The sequence below is a fragment of the Lissotriton vulgaris genome, chromosome 3_1, assembly GCF_964263255.1.
Source record: "Lissotriton vulgaris chromosome 3_1, aLisVul1.2, whole genome shotgun sequence".
Classification (NCBI taxonomy): domain Eukaryota; kingdom Metazoa; phylum Chordata; class Amphibia; order Caudata; family Salamandridae; genus Lissotriton; species Lissotriton vulgaris.
The window spans coordinates 1635828048-1635851812 of record NC_141689.1 but is presented as its reverse complement, the minus strand read 5'-3'; the positions used below and the strand labels follow the sequence as shown (position 1 = coordinate 1635851812).

Genomic DNA, 23765 nt, shown 5'->3' with positions numbered 1-23765 from the left:
CAAGACGTATCTTAAGTGTCTGGTTATGCCTCTCTACAAGGCCTGCGGCTTCGGGATGTCGGACACAGTGGAATTTCCACTGATATCCTAGCAAAAGGGAGACATGCTTCATAAGTTCGGATGAGAACGGCTGTCCGTTATCTGAGTACACGACACGAGGCAGGCCGTATCGTGGGAAGAATTCTCGAACCAGCTGCTTGGCCGTGGTCGGGGCAGTGTAATCTGAGACTGGGTAGGCTTCGGTCCAACGAGAGAGTGCACAAACAACTACGAGGACATATTTGAATCCTCGACAACGGTCCATCTGGATATAATCCATCTGGAGGACTTCAAAAGGGTGATCGGGAGGATGAAATCCACCTTGCTCTACGGGGACGCTTTTACCTGGATTGAACTGACAACAGATCATGCAAGTACGCACTTTCTGTTTTGCTGCTGCTCGTAAGTGTTTGTTGTACCAGAGATTCTGTAAACTGTCTAACATAGCTTTTTCTCCTAGATGTGCAGGACTATGTGCTGTATTTATCATGATTTGAACCATGGAGTCGGGGAGGAACCATGTAGGTTTTCCCTTTGTGACCCATCCTTGATCTGTCTGGATCCCTCCTAGTTCGGTCCATTTCTTTATTTCATCTGAAGTGGCATGTGTCTGGATATCGATTACGTCTAGGGTGGGATCCCTGACTGACATACACTGAGTTGGTACTATTGTCTTTGTCACATCAGTAGTCTGGGTGTGAGTCAATGCTGTATGTTTCGCTGTTTGATCTGCCAGGTCGTTACCCTGGGAGACAAAATCTGCAACCTTAGTATGTGCTTTACACTTCATGACTGATATGCCTGAGGGCAAATGTATTGCCTCTAATAATGCTTGAATGAGGGGACCGTGTTGAATCTTGGCACCATGAGAGGTCAAAAACCCTCTTTCTTGCCATAACATGCCGAAGTCGTGTACGACTCCGAACGCATAGCGGGAATCAGTGTATATGTTAACATTTCTGTTCTTGGCTAGAATACAAGCTCGGGTCAGAGCGATGAGCTCCGCCGCTTGAGCAGACAGTGTGTCAATACGGTGTGTTTCTTTAACTGCAGTTTCAGTGGTCACTGCATATGCGGCCACTAATTCTCCTGTACTTGTTCTCATGCATGAACCGTCCACATAAAGTGTCAGGTCTGGATTTGTCAGTGGAACATCTGTTAGGTCTCGTCGAGGTTTTGTTACTGTATTAATGATCTCTATGCAATCATGCGGTGTTGAATCGGTCATAAGTGCAGGTAACAATGTTGCGGGGTTCAAGATGCTACAGCGTCTGATTTCTATGTGTGGCTGGAATAGTGTTAATTCATAACCTGTCAATCGTGCTATGGTCAAGTGTTGAGTCTGGGTTCTGTTTAAAAGAACCTCTACAGAATGTGGAACTTGAACTGTTAATGGATGTCCTAAAACAATTGAATCACTCTGTCTGATTGCTAATGCTGTTGCTGCTACCGACTTTAAGCACGCAGGGAGTGCCTGGGCTACTGAATCCAATGTACTCGAAAAATAAGCGCAAGGCTTGTATGAACCTGCTTGGTCTTGAGTGAGGACAGACAGTGCTGTACCTTCACGTTCTGTAACAAAAAGTGTAAAAGGTTTGCTGTAACATGGTGTCGCTAGAACAGGTGCTTGACATAATGCTTTCTTTAATTCCTCAAAGGCTTGTGTATGTTCCTGAGTCCAGGGAAGGACAGTCGAAGTCGCTGCCTCTTGTGTTGTTAACTGAATGAGTGGTTTGGCTAGAAATGCATACTGAGGAATCCATTGTCTACAGTACGAGGTGAGGCCTATGAAGGCCCGCACTTCCTTTTGTGTCTGAGGTTGTGGCATATTTGCAATTAACTGAATGCGATCGGGAGTGAGCTGTCTCCCCACTTTGGACAGCAAGTGACCCAAGTACACAACTTGCTGAACACAGAATTGTAGCTTCGAAGGGGACACCTTGTGCCCCTTGTCGGCCAGAAAATGTAAAACTGTCAGTGATGCTTGTTCACATTCGGGCTCACTTCGTGCGGTGATCAGCAGATCATCGACGTATTGCAGTAAAGCGGTGTTAACTGGCATTGTGATACAATCAAGTTGTCTTTTCAGTGCTTGGCTATAGATGCTGGGGCTTTCTGTGAATCCTTGAGGTGCGCGTGAAAATTTGAAACTGCGTCCATTTAAACTGAATCCGAAGAGATATTGGCTCTCTGGATCAATAGGTACGCTGAAGAAGGCGTTCTTGAGGTCAATTACAGTAAAGAACGCCGCTTCTGAATCAATAGCAGTCAATAAGGATGAGATGTCGGGAACCACAGGGTACTGTGGGATAATGCATTTATTCAGTTCTCTTAGATCGATCACCAGCCGATATACTGGCGGTGCACTGGGATCAGTACGTTTAAGAATCGGAATGATGGGTGAATTACAGATATTGGAGTCGGTCTCTACGACCACTCCCTGGGTAATGAGCTCTTCAATGATTTCCAGTAAAGCCACTACAGCATCGGGCGGTAACTTGTATTGTCTGATTCTAGGTAAAACTACACCTTGTTTGAGTGTAACACGGTATGGGGTAATGTGCATACAACCTACATCAGTTGGGCCTTTTGCCCACAGGTGGTCTGGTACATTTTTCGATCTGACATCAAACTCACGCAACATATAATGACCCTTGAAATCCCGCAAAAAGAGTCTGACTCCCTCCGGGGAACAGCAGATCACGGCTCCTAGAGCCTTCAATGTTTTAATTCCTAACAGATTTTCTGGACATGATTTCGTAAGTAACAAGTCAGTAACACGTGATAATGGACCCACAGCCAGGGGAACTGGTTCTGATACCTCATTTACAATGGGCTGTCCTGAAAAACCAAGGGAAACATTCTGTGAGCCTGAGAGGGGTGCCCCTGGAACTTCATCATGACTGATAGTGGTGCGACTTGCCCCTGTGTCAATTAAAAACTTTCTGTCTTTTCCCAATACTTGACTATGTACATAAGGACCCTCTTGATCTACAGGAATCTCAATAAGAGGCAAGCCACTCTCCCTCTCTAGGCTGTTTCATGTATATCGTGGATAGTCGGGGTAAGCGGACTGGGCATACTGGTACATCTGTTGTGAAACTTGCTGGGTCGCGGAAATGGGCTGTGGCTGTGATACCGCTACTGTCTGTGCTGTAGATGATGAGGTATGCGTAGGCTGTGTATTCTGCATGGGCTGCATATTCTGTGAAGACTGATGCTGATTATGGTCTAGTCTAGGCGGATGCGGTCTTTCTTTAGTTTTACCTGTCGCTATGTTATGTTTCAGAACTGGGCATTCATGTACGTAGTGACCTGGCTGCTTGCAATAGTTGCATGTCCCTTTAACGGGAGCTGCGGTGTGACCTGTCTGGGTCGTACCCTTTCTGTGGCCATCGGTTGGGACCGATTGGGCTACTAGCATTTTCATTTTCGTGTCTTTCATGCGTTTTTGTTCCTGATCCTGCTCTTCTCTAATTCTGTTCTGATGATATTGTAACATTTGTAACATCTGGGATGGCGTATTGGCTTGCCATGTACTCTCGACCTTGTATACATGGTTTTTAACTGCTAACAGGGAATTTTCGACTAACTTTGATACAAAAAGATGCGGGTACGACTCGCTACTTGGTTTAAGTCCACTATTAATAATGAAACATTTCTCGAATCTTGAATAGAAGTCACTAGTATCTTCGTCGGGTTTCTGTTTACAGGCTGATATTGCATCCCAGTCTTCCTTTCTAGTTGTCAATAATCTTGGCAGAACCTGTACTATCAGACCTGGCAATGCTTTAGTTTTCTCCCCAAGGCCTACCCCTGGGACACGTTTGTTCTCTTCGTCTTCTATTTCTGTCCATACGATCTTTTTCTCTCCCACCTCCCATTCTTTTTCTTTCAGTTTCTCGTAGATGCCCGTGGGTAGCAGTACCTTTAACATTTTCGTGATATCTTCGTACGTATAATCCCCCATCAGTAACATGTCTTTAAGCTCTCTATGAAAACCTGCAGGGTCTTTATCATGGCACGGGACTAGTTTCTTCATTTCTAACAGTTCTAACTTAGTCAGAGGCGTGTGTACATATACTCGTTTCAAGTTATGATCGTCACCCATAACTGGATGCACTTCTCGTAAGGGGTTCTGACTTTCAATGCCATGCCGACGTTCCATATGATACGTTTTCCTTTCTGGGGGCGGGGCGGGAACATATTCGGAGCTTATGAAAGTGTCATATCTATGGCGTTGTTCTAGAATTATTTGAATTAATTTGGTACTTAAACCTCTCCATCTGTCCATGAGTAGTTCTTCTAATGTTTCGTGTAAGGGACCTGGATCAGAATGTTTATTTCTGTATTTCGTGAGGAGGTGCTGAATCATGTACACACCTGCTAATTTCTGCTCGTCTGGGGAAAGGTTCAGGAATGTCTGTGCTACGGTGTCATCATTGTATATATCCGCGTTTTCAGTCCATAATATGGCTGACCGGGCTAGTTCTTGTTCATCCATAGAATTGAGTACATGGTACCCTACTCGATCTCGAAGCCTTTTATCAGTTTCCTGAAACTGATGTTCAGCCGAATTCGGGTTTGTTAACGCAGAGAAAAGAACTCTCTTGCTTTCTGGACGGATGCCTTTCCTAAGATAAGTTCCCTTACCTACATATGCTATAGTGTCTGTAGTCTTTTCTTGTTCTTCAGGTTCTTCTTCCCCCTCGGAGGAAGCCTTTTCTTTCTCTTCTTTATGTACGTCTAATACTGCTTTTCTTATTTTCCTATACATACTGGCTATACAAGTCCCCTTGTCGTGTTTTCCTTCAGATATATTTTGACCCCACTTGCTGAGGGCATCTAACTCACCCTGATTTGTCTCAGGCCTGTCTCGTTCTCTTATTAGGCAATTTATAAAAAAGCGTAGTATCTGTCCTTGAACGTCAACTTTCTGATGCTCCATGGCATCCTTAATACTGTCGGGGTCTTTCCCAGTCTGAATAAACTGATATATTCTATCTAGGTGCTCTTTCATTCCTGGAAACATCATCAGGAAATCAGTAGCAGATCGTAACCGTAGTGATGCCATTATCATTCTATCGTCTTTGCCGGGTACTGGATCATATCTGCAAACTGTAAGTTGTCCTTTGAATATATCGAGACGGGGTAATTTGTACGTGTAGGGACTCTGCAAGTCCCCGAGCTGTAACCTGCGTGTTAATGGTGGAGTCTGGAGACCCCCCATCGCACCTCCTGAGGCGGAAGCTTGGGCATTATCTCTCTGTGTAGTCTGTATCTGTACTTGAATTTGTCCTTTAGTAGGGTCAGGTAGACGTGGCTTTGGTAGATTAACTTTAGGTATGGGAAGTGGCGGAGGGGGTGGTACTGGCGGAATGTGATCTTGGGGCGTGTTACCACCCCCGTCCCTGTCGTTCGGCAGGGCGCGGACAGGCAGATTGGTGTAAGCGGGTGCTACATCCTCTAGATAGGAATTCAGGAATATGTCTTTAGTAGTCTTGTGAGTTACTTTAGTTGGAACCAATGGTGACGGCAGATTTTTCGGTATTTCTGACATGGCCTCAGGCGAACCCTCGGCCGCGAGATACATACCGTTTACGAGGTTATTTCGTGCACGGTCTGTCTGTTCTGATTTTACTCGGATCCCCTCAGTAATTAATTCGTTTTCTTGGGCTTTCTCTGATTCTTTAAGTCTGTCCTCTCTACGTAGTTCCTTTTCAGCACGCTTACGTGATTCCTTACGCCAAAACTCTATGGCGTCTTTCTGAGATTGTCTGGCTTTCTTTTTCCATAATGCTTCCTCTACCTTCATGATGCACTCGGCATCCCATGTTCCAGTAACTGGCCATCTGTGTCTCTCGTCTAGATGTTTAGTATAGTCGGCCCATAAATCTAGATACACTATGGCATCTATGCCATGCTTGTGGTACATAAAGTTTCCAGGAGTATCCTTAGGGGGGATAGGAATTTCTTCCTCTAGTATCCCTTTCCTAGTTCCTATCTGCTTTAACTTGTTGAAAAACGGCATCTTGTTTACTCAGTACTGAACGCTCAATCCTTGCTACTTAATACTAGGTACAGCTAGTTATACAAGAACACAATAATGCACATAACAACAGTCACACTTATACCACGACATTAATCACACAAAAAAAAACATTTGCGACATATACGACTACCCCCTATATCGGATGTACTGCTAAACAGCACAGATACACTGCTGAAAACAGTGCAAGAACTTGAATCATCGGATGTACTGCTAAACAGTACAGATACACTGCCTAAAACAGTGCAGACCGGACTTGTGTACCCAAACCCGTCTAGATACGTCCCAGCAATGGTACTCACCGGGAAGCACGGAAAACAGAAGGCCTCGGAAAACTCGACTGGACTGGACTGGACCGGACTCGACACGTGGATACTTCGGAAAACTGGTGGGCCTCTTGACACCTCGGACCTTGCTTCTTTCGGCTAGGCTCTGGTCGGGATCCTCCGCACTCCTCACCGCCTCGTCTGGGTACTGATCGCAATCTTCGTCACCTCCGTGGGCCAGAGGGAGATACAGGAAATCCTGCCGGTACGCGTAGTTTCCTTCTAACTGATGGCAGGGGACAGAGCTTGCAATGCACCAACCGGCGCGTGAGGTGGGGGAGGGGTCCCTATTCGGGCGCCAAAATGTCGTAAATATTTAATTTACTATCTTAATTTCTATGCGGGTAAGTACTTAATCAATAATAACTCAATCGGAAAGAAAGAAAACAGAGTCCGTGGTGTTAGAGTTCTTAGGGGTTTTATTCCTTAAAAAGGAATGGTCATGACCTGGATATCTGGTTCTTACCACCACAGGGGTGTAAGAAGGGATAGAGCAATGTTTTATTGACAGTACATAGCTTATATACTTAATTTACATCATAGAAAGCAATGTAATAGGCGTAACAGCTGAGAGTAGACAAGATAACAGCAGGCGTGGACTAGGCGTAACTGGAGGTGTACTCTAGAAACGTCACAAGTAGGTGTCACATGTGGGTGGCACTTAAACAAAAGTGTTGCAATGTCAGCAGAAATCGGAGGCTTAGATGCGCGCGCAGCTGCATGACGTGTGATTGGCGTGAAACTGGAGGGTGCAGGGGGCTTGACATTTTCACTGACGGAAAGAGACAGAAGTCTGGCATGTCAGATCAACTTGTGCTTCTATCATATCTGGTATCTGATGTTTTAGGAACTGAGCTATCTGGGCGGAAAGGTCTCTGGGGCAGAAGCTATTCTATACTGACTGTGAGTGCGTGTATAAGCGTCTGAGTGTCTGCATGAGAAGCGTGGGGGCATGGGCCTTCCATGGGAGCATGGTAACAGGGGCTATGAATTACTTGCACGGAGACAGGTCGGCCCTTTGGCTCTGCAGCTGGGGAATGTTTACTGAAACTAGTAGGCAGGAATGTATCTTCGAGGAGCGGAACAGATAACTCGAAGGTTGTAGTCAGTCTTGGCAGGCAGCAGGCTGAGCTGAGCGTGGTGGGCCGCGCTGAAAGTAAGGCAGAGTTCACAGGTACGGGGGCAGCCTGGGCAGCCTGGGCTGAGGCTTTCAGAATCAGAAAAAGGCTCGATGGCAGGAATTCTGGGCCTACTTTGCCAGAGCTGAAAAACATGTAGAGTACATTACAAAAAGACGTTGGCATAGCATACTTAGGAACGGACTATTCAACCCATTCAGGGTGGGTCTGAAAGAGGACATGTTAACGTTGGACGCAAATGTATTTGCGTCTTCATAGCTGGCACAGGAGGGAAGTTACATGCACTTTAACTCGTACATGGAGACGGTGGGGTACACGATAGGGAACATAACTTGACCAAAAATTTATATTTCCTCAACTGCCTGGAGCTCTCTGGCCATAGTGTCTGGATCAGGGTGTGCTGATGGGCTAGGAGGCTTGATAGTAGTCCACCCATGTCCGCTGCTGCGGCTGCGTGGCAGGTTGCTCCGCGATGATGTCTCCACTGTAGGATCCTTGATGCCCAATTAGTCACACGCCACTGACTAGGATCAGATTTCTCTCAGTTCTCCCTTAAATTGAAAGATCAATCTGAAGGGGTGGCCCCAAGAATATTTCATACCAGCGTCTCTAAGAAAGGATGTGACCAGGCAGGAGGCTTTGCGTTTGAGTAGGGTGGAGGCTGCCAAGTCCTGGTACAGTGTAGGCTTTGAACCCTCATAGGTGAAGTCCGAGCAACGCCTGGCCTCCCTGAGGATCTGCTCCTTTAGTTGAAAATTGTGGACGCACGTCAGAATATCCGCCGGCAGGGCCGGTGCCTTCCTCCTGGGATCCACTCTATGAGTGCGATCCAACTTGATGGGGAACTCAGGGGTCTCCCTCAAAATGGAGCGGAAAGGCCAGCCACCAGTGCCTCAATGTCACCGTCCCCCTCGCTGTGAGCCATACCACGAATGTGGATGTTATTCCAGTGGAAACGGGTTTCTAAATCCTCCATGTGGGCTTGAAGGTCCATATTCTGCTCTTGTAGTTTGAGGACTTCTTGCTGGAGGGGCTCGAGTTCTTAATCCCGACCCGCTTCGTGTACCTCCACCATATTTATTTGTTCCCCCAAAGAGTCCACATCACGCTGGACCTCTCGCAAGTCTGCTAAAAGCTTGCACTTCATGGTGGACAAGTCCTCACGGAGCGAGGAAAATAGCGGCTCCATGAAGGTAAGGCTGATCGGATCCTCTGATGCCCAGCCGCCTTCAGCCTCATCTGAGTGCTTTGCCGGTAGTGTGCCCTCCGTCTGTTGAGCCGCCGACTTAACACCTTCGATGTAGACCCTTGATGGCCAGGGGGAGCATCTGTTTGCGGCAGGGCCCCTATCTGCCAGATGCTATTGGCCACCCCCCTCAGGCTAGGCCCACCACACAGAAGGTCCGCACAGGCCGACGAGGTCACCAGTCCCAGGTAAAGCGCGCTGCCCGGGCTCACCTCCTCTGCCTTTGGTGTGTGCACTGATCAGCGCCACCTGGCATGTTTCTGGAGGATGGCCTGGTTATGTTGATGGCGCCCCCCTTTTGTCACTCTGGGGTCTGCCAGAAGATCGGACGTGGGGTCGAGTGAGGCCCGCTTGGGGTAGCAGACAACGTGGACTCTCTATCCTGCAGGGCATAGGTGGCCGATGCCCCAGCGTCCACGTCCCACGAAGGCACGACCAGGCCAGCAGAGCGGGGGCCTCGCGCAGTCCGCTCCTCTTAAATCCTCGCCAGACTCTTCTGGTGTGAGTCCCTGATTGCCACCTGGGGCTCTGCATGGCAGCAGCAGCCTTATGACATCTGCGGCCCTCCAACACTGCTCCAAGGGGCTGTCTCCAGCCCGCACCGAGTGTCAAAAGTGCTGGCCCGCCACAGCAGTCTTTCTCGGAGCTACGGCGCGCCCCGGCTGCTCTGCTGCGGGGCTCTCAGTGACCTCGCTACCGAAGGAACGGGACTCCACTCAGTCCCCAGAGGTGCGGCGGCTCTCCCAGGACCACCAGGACATGCTTTGGCACACTTGTGACCACTGGAAGTGTGTTAAAGGGCCCAGCAGAAGCGGAGAGCTGAGAAGCAGTGCCCTAGCGAGACGCCATCTTGACCACGCCCCTTTGGCTAAGATTTAGCCACATTTAAGTGCACATACTCTGTTTCATTCAGGTGTTTTACAATTTAAAATGGATAACCATCAAGAATAAAAATTGAGGTATCCACAGATAACTTTAATTTCTATCCAAATCTACTATTAACTGACCTGCTTTTAAAACAAGGGCAAATATCTGTGGTTGGACCAACCATAAGTGCTGAGAAAAAGATCTCCAGCAAAGTGACCATTGGGTATTTGCACCGCCCACCTAATGAGTAGCACGACCCGAAGACCAAGCTTGCCACTTTGGTGGGCAGGGGTCTGTGCTTCCCCAAAAATATCCCATTTGTGACCTGAATGGCACTATTAACAGGGACCCAGTCTGCTTGGGTGTTTTAGCCCTTTGTGCACACCACCTCCTCCATGCAGGCCTCAGGGCAGCATTGTAGCTGCGACGCCTGTCATCTTGGAGAGCATTCTGTCACCCACTCCACTTTCGGTTTCTAATCAGGTACCAAGCACCAAAATACTGCTAGGACCTGAACACCCTCCCCTAAAAATGTCTGCCTTATACAGCGGGCGCCAGGGTGTCCAAGAGGGACGGATCGAAGGGGATGGCTGGACAGGGGCAGTGCAATTCATGCCATGGAATGCTAGGCCACGTCCCTCAAATTTACTGCAGCAGACATTCATGATCTATATTTATAACTTAACGTTAGCACATAAGTTGAAAAGCAGCCATGTCACACTATGTGCAAGGCCTCAGAGTTAAAATGGCAAGTTAACCATCAGCACAGCGTGAGTTTCAAAATCTGGGACGATGATATTTGTTTGTAGAGTTAAAATTGGCTTAATGTCATGTTACCAGTTGAAACTGCAACAGCTCCACACAGTGGTTCAGCATGCCGTGTTAAAAACGCTACTATATTCTGCCTTGAACACACCCAACCTTATTCTGGGTAGCCTTGGAAAGCCACATCAATATACTTGCACCCAGAATTGCAAATACTGCTTGAAATAGTATTGCAAACTGAAGGATTAACATGCAATTACAAACTGTCCACTGAGAGATTATAAATTAGTGTGAGAACCAATAATGATAAATAAAAACAATTATAAGTATTAATTACCATTGTTTATAATTAGTGGTAATAACTAATATTTGTCCCAATAAACACATGTATATTTCAACAGGTCTTAGCTGGTGAAATGCTTGGGCAAGAAGGGGAATCACCAGCTACACAATTTTCCTGCGAAGGTTGTAATCTAGTTTCAGATGGTAGCTAATTTTACCGGTCCACTCACGATTATCCCTTACATAGGAACGAAGGTCATGTTTCCAGGCTGGACTTCATAAAAGGGCCCCAGTTATTACATTGCTACATTCCTTCACACTTTCTTCCAGGCAAGAAAAGGTTGAAGAAGTTAGGATTGACCCATAGATCTGAGACTCTCCCAAGATAAAATTCTTCCTAAGCTCAGCCCACCCTTCAGTACTGCCAATTATTTGTCAAAATCAGAAAGCCAACTAGAAGCTGAAGGCAAAGCTATGGACGCAAAACTGGACGATTACTGAGGCCGCTCACGGCATAATAATGTCAGAATTATTGGTGTGCCGGAGGGGGCACGGGGGCTAGCAATGGACCTATTTGTGGAGGACATCCTCAAGAAACACCTAGAACCACAAGGCCTATCCCACTGCCTCTCATTGGAAGGGCCCACTGCGACCCGGGCGGCAGACTTGGAATGGGCCCCCCCCCCAGGCCCATACTGGCCCGCATCTTTAACTTTCGAGACCGTGACCTCATTCTCCAGACTGCCCGTATGGCTCCACCGGTGCGCTTCAAGCATAGCACAATAACATTCTTTTCGTACTACACTGTGTAGGTAACAAAACAAAGGAGCACTTTCTTCGAAGTAAAAAAAGAACTGAGGAACCACACACTTAAATACTCTATGTTATTCCCTGCAAAATTGAGAGTGGAGGGGAGGGAAAGGTATGTTTTTTCACAACACCAGAGGAGGCCCAAGAATGGCTCGAAGGATGGCGCCGGGTCACAGATCCCGGAAAGGCCGGATAAAAACATTGCAGACAACTACTAGAAGCGGCATAGTGAGAAACAGAGGAGACAGTATCGACAATAGGGGAACCAGGCCTGGGAAGCTGAGAATGAAGGCTCCCCCATACAAGAGACAGAGGAATGCAGTGCTAACTCACCGACACAATGATACTCCCCACAAGTGAAGACAACATAAAACTGTGATAATGGAGACATACTTCAGAAGTAAAGAACACTATCCAGATGAGTATGGAAACCTGACATTGCTCCAGAAACAGCAAGAGACAATCATCAGACTAATGTAGTATTAATGAAACTGCTGTTTCTGCACACCTAGTTAATTGTACAATCCACTGTAATTTCACCAGCCTAATACGCTAGAGACAAGGTAATGGACTGGAGGGGATACTGGAAATGCTTCCCCCAGAGAGGTACCAGGGAATGGGTAACAGGCACTCTGCGCTGTTGGGGAGGCGGGTAGTTGTAAATCCGTCATGCAGGTAGGCAGGGAGGGGGGAGGGATGGGTGGTAGGGTTATATAGTTATTGTTTATTTCGTTTTGACTGTTCAATATTGTTTATGGTACGACTTAAACGCTTCCACATAATGCCTCAACAACAATATCCTATCCAACATATTTGTACAGACAATCTATATGGCACAGGCATCCGTAATGGCTAGCTACACCACGTCCGTACCCAGAGTGCGCCACCCAGATGGCCAACACCTACAAATTATCTCTTGGAATGAGAATGGCCTCAGAGACAAATAAAGAGGGGACTTATCCTACAGTATCTCAAACGCCAGGCACCGGCAGTGGCCTTGATTCAGGACAATCACCTGGTGGGATCAACGTGTAAGGCCTTTGATAGATGGGACTTTCGGTTAGTGGTGCATTCCGGGTTTACATCAGGTTCACGGGGTGGGGATCATGGTTGGAAAACAATTTCCACTCATTATTAAACAAACATGGACAGACGATCAGGGACGGTTCGCAGCTTTCTTGAGCGAATGGGAAGGACAAACAATTAACATATTGATAGTATACATCCCCCCAGCACTCCACTCATTGGCATTCTCTGCACTCAGTGCATTCCTCAGACTCCCAGAAGGGGAACTTATAGTGGGGGGCGATTTCAATACTACACTAAATGACACACTGGACCGGCTGTTCCCTTAGGCAACAACACTGTACACTACCGTTTTACGGACTTCCTGGAGGCACTAGGCCTGGTGGACGCTCCTGATTCTCGCAGGTACAGCAATATACATTCCACTCAGGTGCACACAATAGAGTGGGGAGGTTTGGTGAGGCGAGCCATCTGGCCAGAGGCATCTCAGATCACTCCCATGTCCTTATCAAGTACACTTTACATGCCCCAGTTCAATGCCGAGTTTTCCCGATATACCCGGGATACCTGAAGAACCCCAAGATTTGGAAGGGGCTGATTACGGCCATCCAACATTATTTTAGAGAAACTGAACTCTCTGTATCCTCTCCCCCTCCTTTAAGGGGGGCATATAAGCCAGTCTTCCAGGAGCAGGCAATCTCTCTAATCTCTGGTTACAAAAAAAGAGAAAATAAAAGAGGCGGAAGCCCTAGAGCAAGAAGTAAGCCAGTTAAAGACAATACACTCCTAAGAGCCCTCCGAATTCAATATGAATCGACTAAATACAAAGAATCAGGAATATAAAGAACATATGTGGGAGGATGCGAAAGCCAGGCAAGCAGCCACCCGCCATAAGATATATAAAGTTGGGAATAAAGCCAGCAGGCTCCTGGCCTGGCTCGATAGACGAGAGCGGGCTGATCGGTGGGTGGTGGAACTCAGGCTTGACACCGGAGAGACTACAACGGACCTGCAAAAGATAGTGGATGCACTTGCACTTCACTACGAAAAAATGTATGCCCCGACAGCCACGGCAACACCAGAGGAAGTGACTGAATTTCTTAAAGATATTCAGGTCTCCACACTTACAATGGATGAAACCCAATCACTAGAGACTGATCTCATGTCAGAAGAAATAGCGGCGGCAATAGAAACATACAATCAGGGAAAGCCCTGGGACCAAATGGTATCCCCATCGAACTATATAAAAAAGCAGCAACAAAACTAATCCTGCACTTACTATGTACAAGACCAGCTTGAAGGAAGAACTCTCAAAAGACCAGGGCATAGTGGCCATCCGCAAACCAGGGAAACCGCCCCAAGACTGCGCATCCTACCGCTCCTTATCATTGCTCAACGCAGAGGCCAAAATTCTGGCCAAAGCATTGGCCACCAGACTGACCCCCCACCTCACGAAATTAGTGTATTCAGATCAATAAGGATTTATGCCGGGCAGAAATACGGCGCTCAATTTGAGACGGCTACATAGTGTGATAGGTCGTAAACACACCATCATCCTATCCCTTGACGCATGCATGGCCTTTGACACAGTCGAGTGGCCATTCCTTTTCGCCGTCCTTGAGCATATGGGGTTTGGGCCCAAATTTTGCTCTTGGATACAGCTATTATACACAAAACCGCTTGCACAAGTAGTAATAAATGGAAGATTTGCTGGTAAATTCCCCTTGGGGTGTGGAACAAGGCAGGGCTGACCCCTTTCACTGCTCCTCTTCGCCCTTGTGCTGAAACCATTGGCAGCATGGATAAGAAGAGACCGGGTTATCCGTGGGCTCCAGTGGACAGAGGGATGGGAGGACTGCATATCCCAGTATGCAGATGATGTCCTGTTATACATGGCATCCCCAAGACGTTCGCTATCTAAACTTTTAAATATCTGCGAGACATACGGCGGGTACTCTGGGTATACCATTAATTGGAATAGGTCTGTCCTCTACGAATTGAGTGGACCCCCGCCGGTCCTACCTAGGAGGTGTGAGGTAAGAGTGGTAGAGGACAGCTTCAAATACCTGGGGATTTACATTACAGCTAATCCAGACTATTTTATTAATAAAAACCTCCTAGAACTTCTGAAAATATTACGTTGAGATACCAAGCACTGGTAATCCTTGCCATTGACTCTATAAGGAAGAGCTGCGCTTTTTAAGATGATGGCACTCCCCAGGTTTCTTTATGCCTTGCAGAATACCTCATTTCCGGTTTCTCCATCGTATTTCAGAGCAATAGAAGCGGAACTAAACAGCCTCCTCGGGGACGGAAACCCGCCCGAATAGCCATGAACAAACTAGTTAAAGGTTGGTACGACGGCGGCACTGCACTCCCAAACATACAGACATACTATTGGGCCTCCCGACTTATCATACTCAACCAGTGGCTTCACTCCCCTCAAACTGAACCTGTGTTCTGAACGGATAGGCATGTCCTGGGAGATGGAGGAATCAGGAGGGCATTCTACAATAAAACTCGAATTACATATCTCTTGGGACTAACTGCACATACAGTCCAAATATGGTACACAGTACTTAGAAAATTGGGCTTCGACAATTCAATGACACAATCCACCCCACTTTGGTAGACCGGAAAATTAGGTAGACTGAGCAGCTGCAAAGGATTTAAGCAATGGGATTCAAGAAAGAAAAACATGAAGCATTGGGATTCAATAGGAATCTCAAGGGTAGGTGACCTCTGGATCAAGGGAGAAGGTATTACATTTGCTCAGCTCCAAGACCAGTATGATATGACACCCACAGAACTGTTTCACTATTTACAAATCAGACATGCACTCAAGGTCACCATCCTGCCAGACACTATCCTCCCAGAGGCCTCCCCATTGGAGTATAGACTCCTACCGGAACATATAGATAGAAAAGCCAAATCCCTAACCTACCGAAAAATCATTAATAATCAACCAGACTCTACACAGAATCTCCGTGAAAAATGGAAGGCCAATATTGGGGAACTGGATGAGCCGGACTGGCTGGAGGCACTAGAATCTCCACGAGAGGTGGCGATCCCCTCAAAATGATGCTTAACACAACTTAAAGTGCTCCACAGAACCTATTTATCTAGGGTAACCTTGTCCAAGATAGGGCCAACTGATATCCAGCTCTGCTTGCGGAGATGTGGTGCCGTGGGCACGTTCTATCACACGATATGGGAATGCCCAGAGATTACGACATACTGGGAAGCAATCATGAACATAATAACAAGCGTTAGCGGGGCTCCTGTACCACCAGAACCTAAGCAATGTCTCCTGAATATATGGGAAGCAACAGACCTCAATCGCAAGGCTCAAGACTGGGCGACACTACGCAGGACAATAGCCAAACGCCACATAGCCAAATATTGGGGAGTGCAGAATGCAGAAAGGCAGTATATATACATGGGTGTCCCAAGAAGTGGGAGCGGATATGGGGAGGATGGAACAAATTCAGAGGAAATATCTGTACTCTGCCACCTGAAGAATCCTCACTAGAAGACAGCTAACAGAACGATGTGCCAAATTTTGAATAACTCAACAAGACAATTACATAACAAACAGGGCTCCTTCCACTCTACCGCTAGCATAGTCGAGCTAAATTTAACAAGGTCGACCTGTTTTTAGGCCCTACTCGCCTTTTCTGGCGAGTAGGAAAACAAACCAACTTTTGTCCTGGGTCTGTGAAAACGGAGCAAATGTGACAAGATAACAAGATTTAACGGCATTTTTATTGCTCACAAAGTTAATGAGCAATAAAGATGCCTTTAAATCTTTTTAGCTTGTCACATTTGCACCGCTTTCAGAGAGGGAGGTCAAGTAGGTTACAGTTAGGTCGAGGACCTTTTTTAAGGTACTAGTCCTGCAGGACTAGTACCCTTTTTTTGCATTTTTCGAGCCCTGACAAATATGTATTGATACTAGCGGAATCAGTTCTAGTGTAAAGCACAAACTTTGTATGCATATATTTAATTTCTGTATGTGATAATGTTACAAGTTGTGCACCTAATAAAAAGAGTTTTTTTAATGTAAAAAAGCAGAAAGCCACAGCTTGCTCTGCCTTCTGTTTTGGGAATCGGCGTCAGTGGAAGTATGACAAATCCCAGATCCTAACCCTGATAAGAAGCTGCCTTTTAAAGCATACAGGGATGCTAGACAAAAAAAAGGCTCCAGTGGATCTTTTTGAAGGAATAGGCTCAGACAAAAAAGCAGAAAATGTACTTAATGGGAAAGACGAGAGCTAAGCACTCAGAAGGGGTGCGATTTATTTTGATCATGAAAGTATAGGAAGGCAATGGCTCTGAGTGAAGCTGGAAGAGGAAAATAAGGGTCTCAGTCACCACTTTAAAAAGAAGAAAGTTATGCCCTTGAAGGATAGGTTGCCTCAATGTGTAACAGGAAATGGATCATAGTACTAAGAAGGAGGCTGGTAATTGTAAAGAAATTCAGCTATGATTTTTTTTCATGCATAGGACAATCTTATAAATCACTGTCCTCATTACTCTCACAATAGAGAGCAGTCCATACTTCCATTATTAAAAAAGGCAACGCTCAATCCCATTGACCCTGATTTCCTTCCTTTTCATACCATCATAAATTATAGAAAAAATCATGAACCACCAGTTGATGGAACATATACAACTTAATAATCACCTAGACAACACCCAGTTTGGCTTCGACAGCGGACATAGAAAGGCAACAGCTCTCATCAAGGCCACATAGGGGATCAGTCAGGCTCTGGACCAAGGCAGAGGGGCAACCCTCATCCTGCTTGAACTCTCTGCAGCTTTTGACACATAGACCACGAACTGCTGCTGAAACACCTGTGAGAAATCAATGTCACAGTTCCAGCCGCAGCCCGTGCAGGTAAGAGCGGTGCGGCAGCGGCCAGGTGAGGGGGAATTTCAACTGACAATGACGAGAGAAATGTAATTATTTAATTCTCCCTCATGCCTGGGATGTATTAAATCATTTTTGTCAAACACAGCATAATCGATCAGGCTGGATGAATTTACCTCTCATCTTTTCTCTTTCCCATGCAGGGTCCCCAAGGGGTCCTCGCTCAGCCCAACTTTATTTAATATATACATCACACCCTTAGCTGGGGTAATCAAAGGTTTCGGTATCTCTTTGACCTCCTATGCAGAAGACACCCCAAGTAGAGGCAATGGTGCACCTGGCCCAAACGAGGGAATGGTGCACCTGGCCCAAACGTCTCCCCCAGGCCCATATATAAAGAAGATCGAGACTTTTGGAGTTGCCACTTTTTTTTCCTTATTTAACCGCTGCCTACTGACAGAGGCAATTCCTGAAACGTGGAGTGGCTCAAATTTTCAGCCAATATATAAGAAAGGTCCTTCTTCTTACCCAGATAGCTATCGCATGCTTGCCCACATGGATACAGATTCCAAAATATTTGTGGGCCTAATATTGTCGGATCTGGAAAAATGGGTTGAAAGCAAAAATGTAATCCCATTTAACCAGACAGGTTTCAGATCAAAATCCAGTACAATAAATAACTTGGTAGCACTCACAATGATCATGGATAAATGTGTATCAAAAAAACAACTTTTATACACAGAACTCTGTACTGTCTTTAAGGCCATTAACGGGGTAGGACCTGATTTCTTGAGGCGCATATTTCAGAAGTAAGTCCCTGGTAAGTCCCTGGAAGAATGCTACGCTAAGCAGGAGCTAAACAAGTTCTAGTCCCCTCATTTTGAAAAAGTCAACTGGGGAGGCAGGAGCTTTATCACCTGCGCTTCTAGGGCTTCGAACGATCTCCCCTTTTTATCTCAGGAATGTCCCGGATCTCCTCTCCTTTAGGAAAGGGCTGAAAACATGGCTCTTTTCCCCAGTTAGCACACTCCTTCACGTTCCCTAGCAAGCAGTTCTTAGCACCAGGACAACCCAGGGTAACCGTGCGCTCTACAAGTGTGATTAACATAACATAACATAACATAACATAACATGCTTTGTGGATTTTTCCAAAGCCTTTGATTATGTCAACTGAAATCTGTTATGGAAGAAGCTGATTAACTGGGACATCCCCACAAACGTATTGGGTGCAATCCAGCTCGTATACACTAATAACTAGGCCCAGGTTAAACTTGGACAAAACAAAGGGCTAACAGATGAAATTTTAATAAAAAGAAGCCAGAAGCACGGCTGCGTTCTGGCGCCAATTCTTTTTAATGTATTTTTGGCAGATCTATGCACTTTTTAGAGTCAGCCTACTCACATCCTCCAACTCTAGCTAACACAAAAGTGACCTGATCACAATATGCAGATGAATAAGTTCTGCTGAACCTAACTAGGATTGGCCTGCAAAGAATATTAAACCAACTAGACATTTATTGCATCGAAAATGAAATGACTATCAGCCTCACGAAAACACAAGTTGTGATTTTTGGCAGGAAAATCATTAAGCAGGAAGACACTTCTCCAAGGCTTGTCGTGTAAATAACTTGGTGTTTGGTTACAAGATCGGTTAACTTATTAGTTCCATTAATACTTTGAAACCAAAAGTTGCCTCCTTAATTTCAGCTTTCCAACAACTATACCGAAAATTACCAAGTCCAACTTTACAGCCACTACTAGCAGCAATAGAGGCCACATTTATTCCAACTCTTTATTATGGTACAGTTGTTTTCCCTGGAAAGTTTGGTACCTTTTTTACCTCCTGACAAAGTAAGGTTTTTCGACTCTTGTTTCTCCTCCTCCAGAGTGTGTCACTGGCACAGATTCTATTAGAATTTGGTCTGACCAACCAGAAAATGGTTCAAACAGGCTGCCTTATTAAATACATGTCTTTACTAAGGGCTTCTGATGAAACCACACTCTGCGCCCTGCTGTGGGAAGAAATCCAAAATAAAATTCATATGAATTTAAATACCTGGGCACTGGCTTTCGAGAAAGCATTTAAGGACCTCAAAGCAAAGGAGCTATGGAATTAATAAACAAATAAGGAGGATGTCATGGAATAAACATAAATAGAAAAGAGAAGACATGCCTGGGCAACTATTGACTCATACAAACAGCCTCACCCACAGTTGTATTTAATAACATTATTAAAATCATATTATAAAATCAAATTACTTCACCTACGATTTGGTGTATGTCAAACACTGGAATATATCCCCAAATGGCAACCAAAACCACAGGATACGAAGAACAGATTATATCAAAGATATGATGAAAGCCTAACACATATTATATCAATCTGTCCCATATTACTAACTGAACGTAAGATTTTATTAAAAATACATTTTTAATTTACAACATCAGAAATAGTTGGCATGTCTTGCTTTTTTGCATGAAAGGGGAGACTCCGCAAATAATAGCTGCTTTTATTAAAAAAAAATCTTAAAGCAGATCAAATATTGACAGCAAACGCATTGATGAAGACTATGTAATCTATAAATACTTAAATGTGATGAAACAGGAAAATTATTGAGTAGTATACAAAGTGACAAAGTTCTCACATTGGAGCAGAATGTAATGAAAACTCTAATATGCAAGTACACAATTTTTATATGTTTGGTATTTTAACGGGAATTTTCTAAACTCAATTTAAAGCCAAAAAGAAGCTGCTTATACTTAATGAATTTAAAACTTTTATTGTATGTATCGAGCTGTGCCAATATTATGGTTTTAACTAACTGAAATAAATAATTTTAACTTTGATACCAAATTGTTATCTCATTGAGCAAGGACGAAACAGGTATATCCTCCAGATTCTGCAACTGCATGCAGGCTGTCCGCACATGGATGAGTGGACATTGCCTCAAACTGAACGCAGGGAATAAGGAAGTGATGCTGTTTGGAGAACAAACTTCCTTCTGTACCCTATCGTCCTGGGCAGCAGAGATGAGAACTCTCCAAACTCCTGTCAACAAGACCCGGAACTTGGGAATCTTGATTGACATCAAATTATGCTATTCCAACCATGTCAGTGCCCTATCTTCCTCCACTTTTTCCACTCTGAAAATGTTAAAAAAGATTCTTCTATTCATTCAAGTCCATCTTTAAAAAAAAATCCTATAGCCACTCTTATAATGAACAAATTGGATTATTGTAATGGTCTATACCTACCGACATGAATACATCCTTAACAGACTGCAAAGTTTACAAAACACTGCAGCAAGACTTCTCAAAACTCGAAGACACCATTCTGTGGCCTCTAGCATTAGGAACCTTCATTGGCTCCCACTCAGGCAGTGCATCACTTTGAAGGCACTCTGCATTGCTTACAAGGCACTGCATGGCTCAGGGCGGACTTTTTCTAACAAAACTTCAAATGGTACACCCGGAGTCAAACTCTACGCTCCACTACGGCAAAAAACATGTTGTTCCCAAATGTAAACACTCCACTTGGGGAGGCAGGACCTTCTTTTTGGAACAACAGCAACCTGGAACACCCCACTTAAAGATCATGTGTGGTGCAGGTGAGGGGCTCTGCGGGCCACCTAGTTCAAAATGAAAAAAGAATACCCAGAAATGTATCCGGGATTGTCCAGTGCACTACAACAAAGTCACATTATAGTGTACAAAACATAATCATAAAGTAATCACAAAATTGTGCAATGTAATCCAATATACAACAGTAATCCAATTTTTTTTTCACAGGATCCAAAAATTTCGAATGCGATTTTCAAACCATGGGGTTGGTTAAAATCTGCTTTTATTCTTAATCCTCGTAGATAAAGTTCAAAGATGAACAAATAGTGGTGCTTGTTTTCAGCATACAGTAACAAAGCTTCCCAATATATATGAGTTCAGTTGAGGTTATGCATGGTGATTTTATGCACTTTGATTTGGGTTTCACGGGTGCACTTGATTTTTTAGGAGCTTTGTGGCACAATGATGTATTTACACACGCAGGCAGTGTTCTTTGCCATTTTGTCTTTTTCTTTCACTATCTGGGGTCAGAATGTCAGTCGATCGATGTAATTGGGTAGTCATTGTATATATCTGATTCATATTTTGTGCATTTACACAATGCAGATACCCCTGATGAAGGGCTTATGTTAAAAGCCCAAAATGCATTGGGACTTCGTTGTAGTGCACTGGACAATCCCAGATACATTTCTGGGTATTATTTTTTTTACTTTGAGAAAGTTGGCATTTTCTCACTTTAACCAGCGGTGCCTTGTGCATTCCCTCTAGGCAGCCACACACATTGGGAGCTTAGGTATGATTTGATGGGCCTTCATGGGTCATTAATTGGCTTGATGGGGGGGTGCTAAGCACAGCCCCACTTGCACCTAAACAGGATGTGTTAAGTCTCCACAGAATAGGTCTAATGACCCTGTATTGTCACTCTTGCCAGTTTGGAGCCTGGGCAGGGGAGGACGTGAATTACCTGCATCATTCAAATCCAAGGTTTCGAAGCTTCTCCCACCTTCCAGAACCAGGATACCAAAGTATAAATACCAGACATCAGGGACGACCACTTGAGTACACTTGTGAACCTGTGGATACTCTGCCAGGAAGAAGGACTGCTGTGCTGAAACAAGGACTGCAACTCTGCTGGACTCCTGCTTTGCTGTGCTGTGCTGACCTGCTGCCTGTTGGCCACTTGCCAGTGATTGAGAAGGACTGGACCTGCATCTCTCCAACCTAAAACCAAAGTGACTCAAACGGCTGCTTGCCTCCTGTTCTGAAGTCTCAGGGACATCAAAGACTTCCAACCACCCTGCTACAGCACCTGGACTCTGCAATCTATGAGTCTTGCCCTGCCAAGTGGTACCGATCCAGTCCTCGGCCCTCGGAAGTGAGTATAAAGTGCTGCTCCCGTAGAACACTGATGCATCGCTTGGCTGCACCCCAAATCTTTGTCGACTCAACCAGGATTAAGGTCCTTTTGTTCAGAGGGCCACACTGGGTCCCTTTGTCTATCCTGCACTCCATTGCGGTCAGCCTGAACTCTTGGCTTTGTTCCGTCCTTCACGGCCAGATAACTCACATAAACACTTATTGCTTCAAAGCTCTATTTTGCAGTTTATTCTTTAAAAAATTATACCTCAGGTTCTACGTATTGGATTATTGTTGTTTTGCTCTGTTTTGATCATTAAACTAAGCTCTATTTTTCTAAACAGGTGTGATATATTTTTGTTTTATGTTTTCACTGTTTTGCTGTTTGAAGTGTTGCACAAATACTTTACACTTTGCCTCTTAAGTTGAGCCTGACTGCTCTGTGCCAAGCTAGCACAGAGTGAGCACAGGCTAATTTAAGGAGTGTATTTGACTTACCCTGACCAAGTCTGCGGTTCCTGCTTGGAAAGGGTGCATACCTCTGCCAACCAGAAACCAAATTTCTAACAGCAATCTTCCTCAGGTGTCCAGCAGGACAGAATAGGTTCCACTACAATATGGAAGGCAATAGTGTTTCTGTATCAACCACAAGAGTTTAGTGGAAAGATATTGCAGGATAGTACTCTCCATCTGTTCTGCAAAGGATTGGGGAAGGGTTGGAGCAAAATGGTTATTATCTACTGTCTCAACTAGTGTAGACTAGCAAGCGTTTTGCCCCAAGGATCATCTTTCTAAACTCTCTAAAGGCTTATCGTACAGCTTTCATTTTCACAAGTTCTTATGTCCTCCTCTTTCTTTCTGCATTTTGACAGTCTCATGTAATACTAAAAATGTCTGACTACAAAAATGTGCTTCCTTCTGGACATTTGGAGCAACAGTCTATAGCACACTTATATTCTGGCCTTTTTGGGTACATTTTTAAATTGTTATAATAACCACTATATTTATAATGAAATTTACCGCTCAACTCACCTGAGAAGTCCAAGATAATATGATCTGTCCATTATCTGCCTTTGAGGACCTAATCAAAGGAGAAAAGGGTTTAATATGTTTTCCCCGCAGAAGTACACTGTATCCATTACTGAAATTTCCAGTTTCTTACCATAAAACATCTTCTTATAAACAGACACCATAGTTAAAGATAAGAATCTGAACAATAATGTTTAGCTAGCTACAGTGATCAAGCCCGATTAACATTGCAAAGCAAACTCACTACTGACGGTCTGTACAAAAGCATGTGTATTTCAAATAGAAAGAGAGGAGGGAGATAGAAACATTACCAGTGAAAGGGTGAGTTAACACAAAAGTTTCCATAAGGAGGCCTGACCCACTAATATGCCTGTTGTTCAGTACAAATTCAAACAAT

General features: G+C 44.9%; 1 protein-coding gene across 1 annotated transcript in view; it reads right to left on the bottom strand.

Moving 5' to 3' along the window:
- The window catches only part of IFT74 (intraflagellar transport 74), a 496520-nt gene that overhangs the window by 425161 nt on the left and 47594 nt on the right, over positions 1–23765 (bottom strand). Inside the window, exon 4 of the mRNA XM_086962124.1 lies at positions 23372–23420. Coding sequence (XP_086818250.1) covers positions 23372–23420 — 49 coding nt within the window. The remainder of the gene's footprint in view (positions 1–23371; positions 23421–23765) is intronic.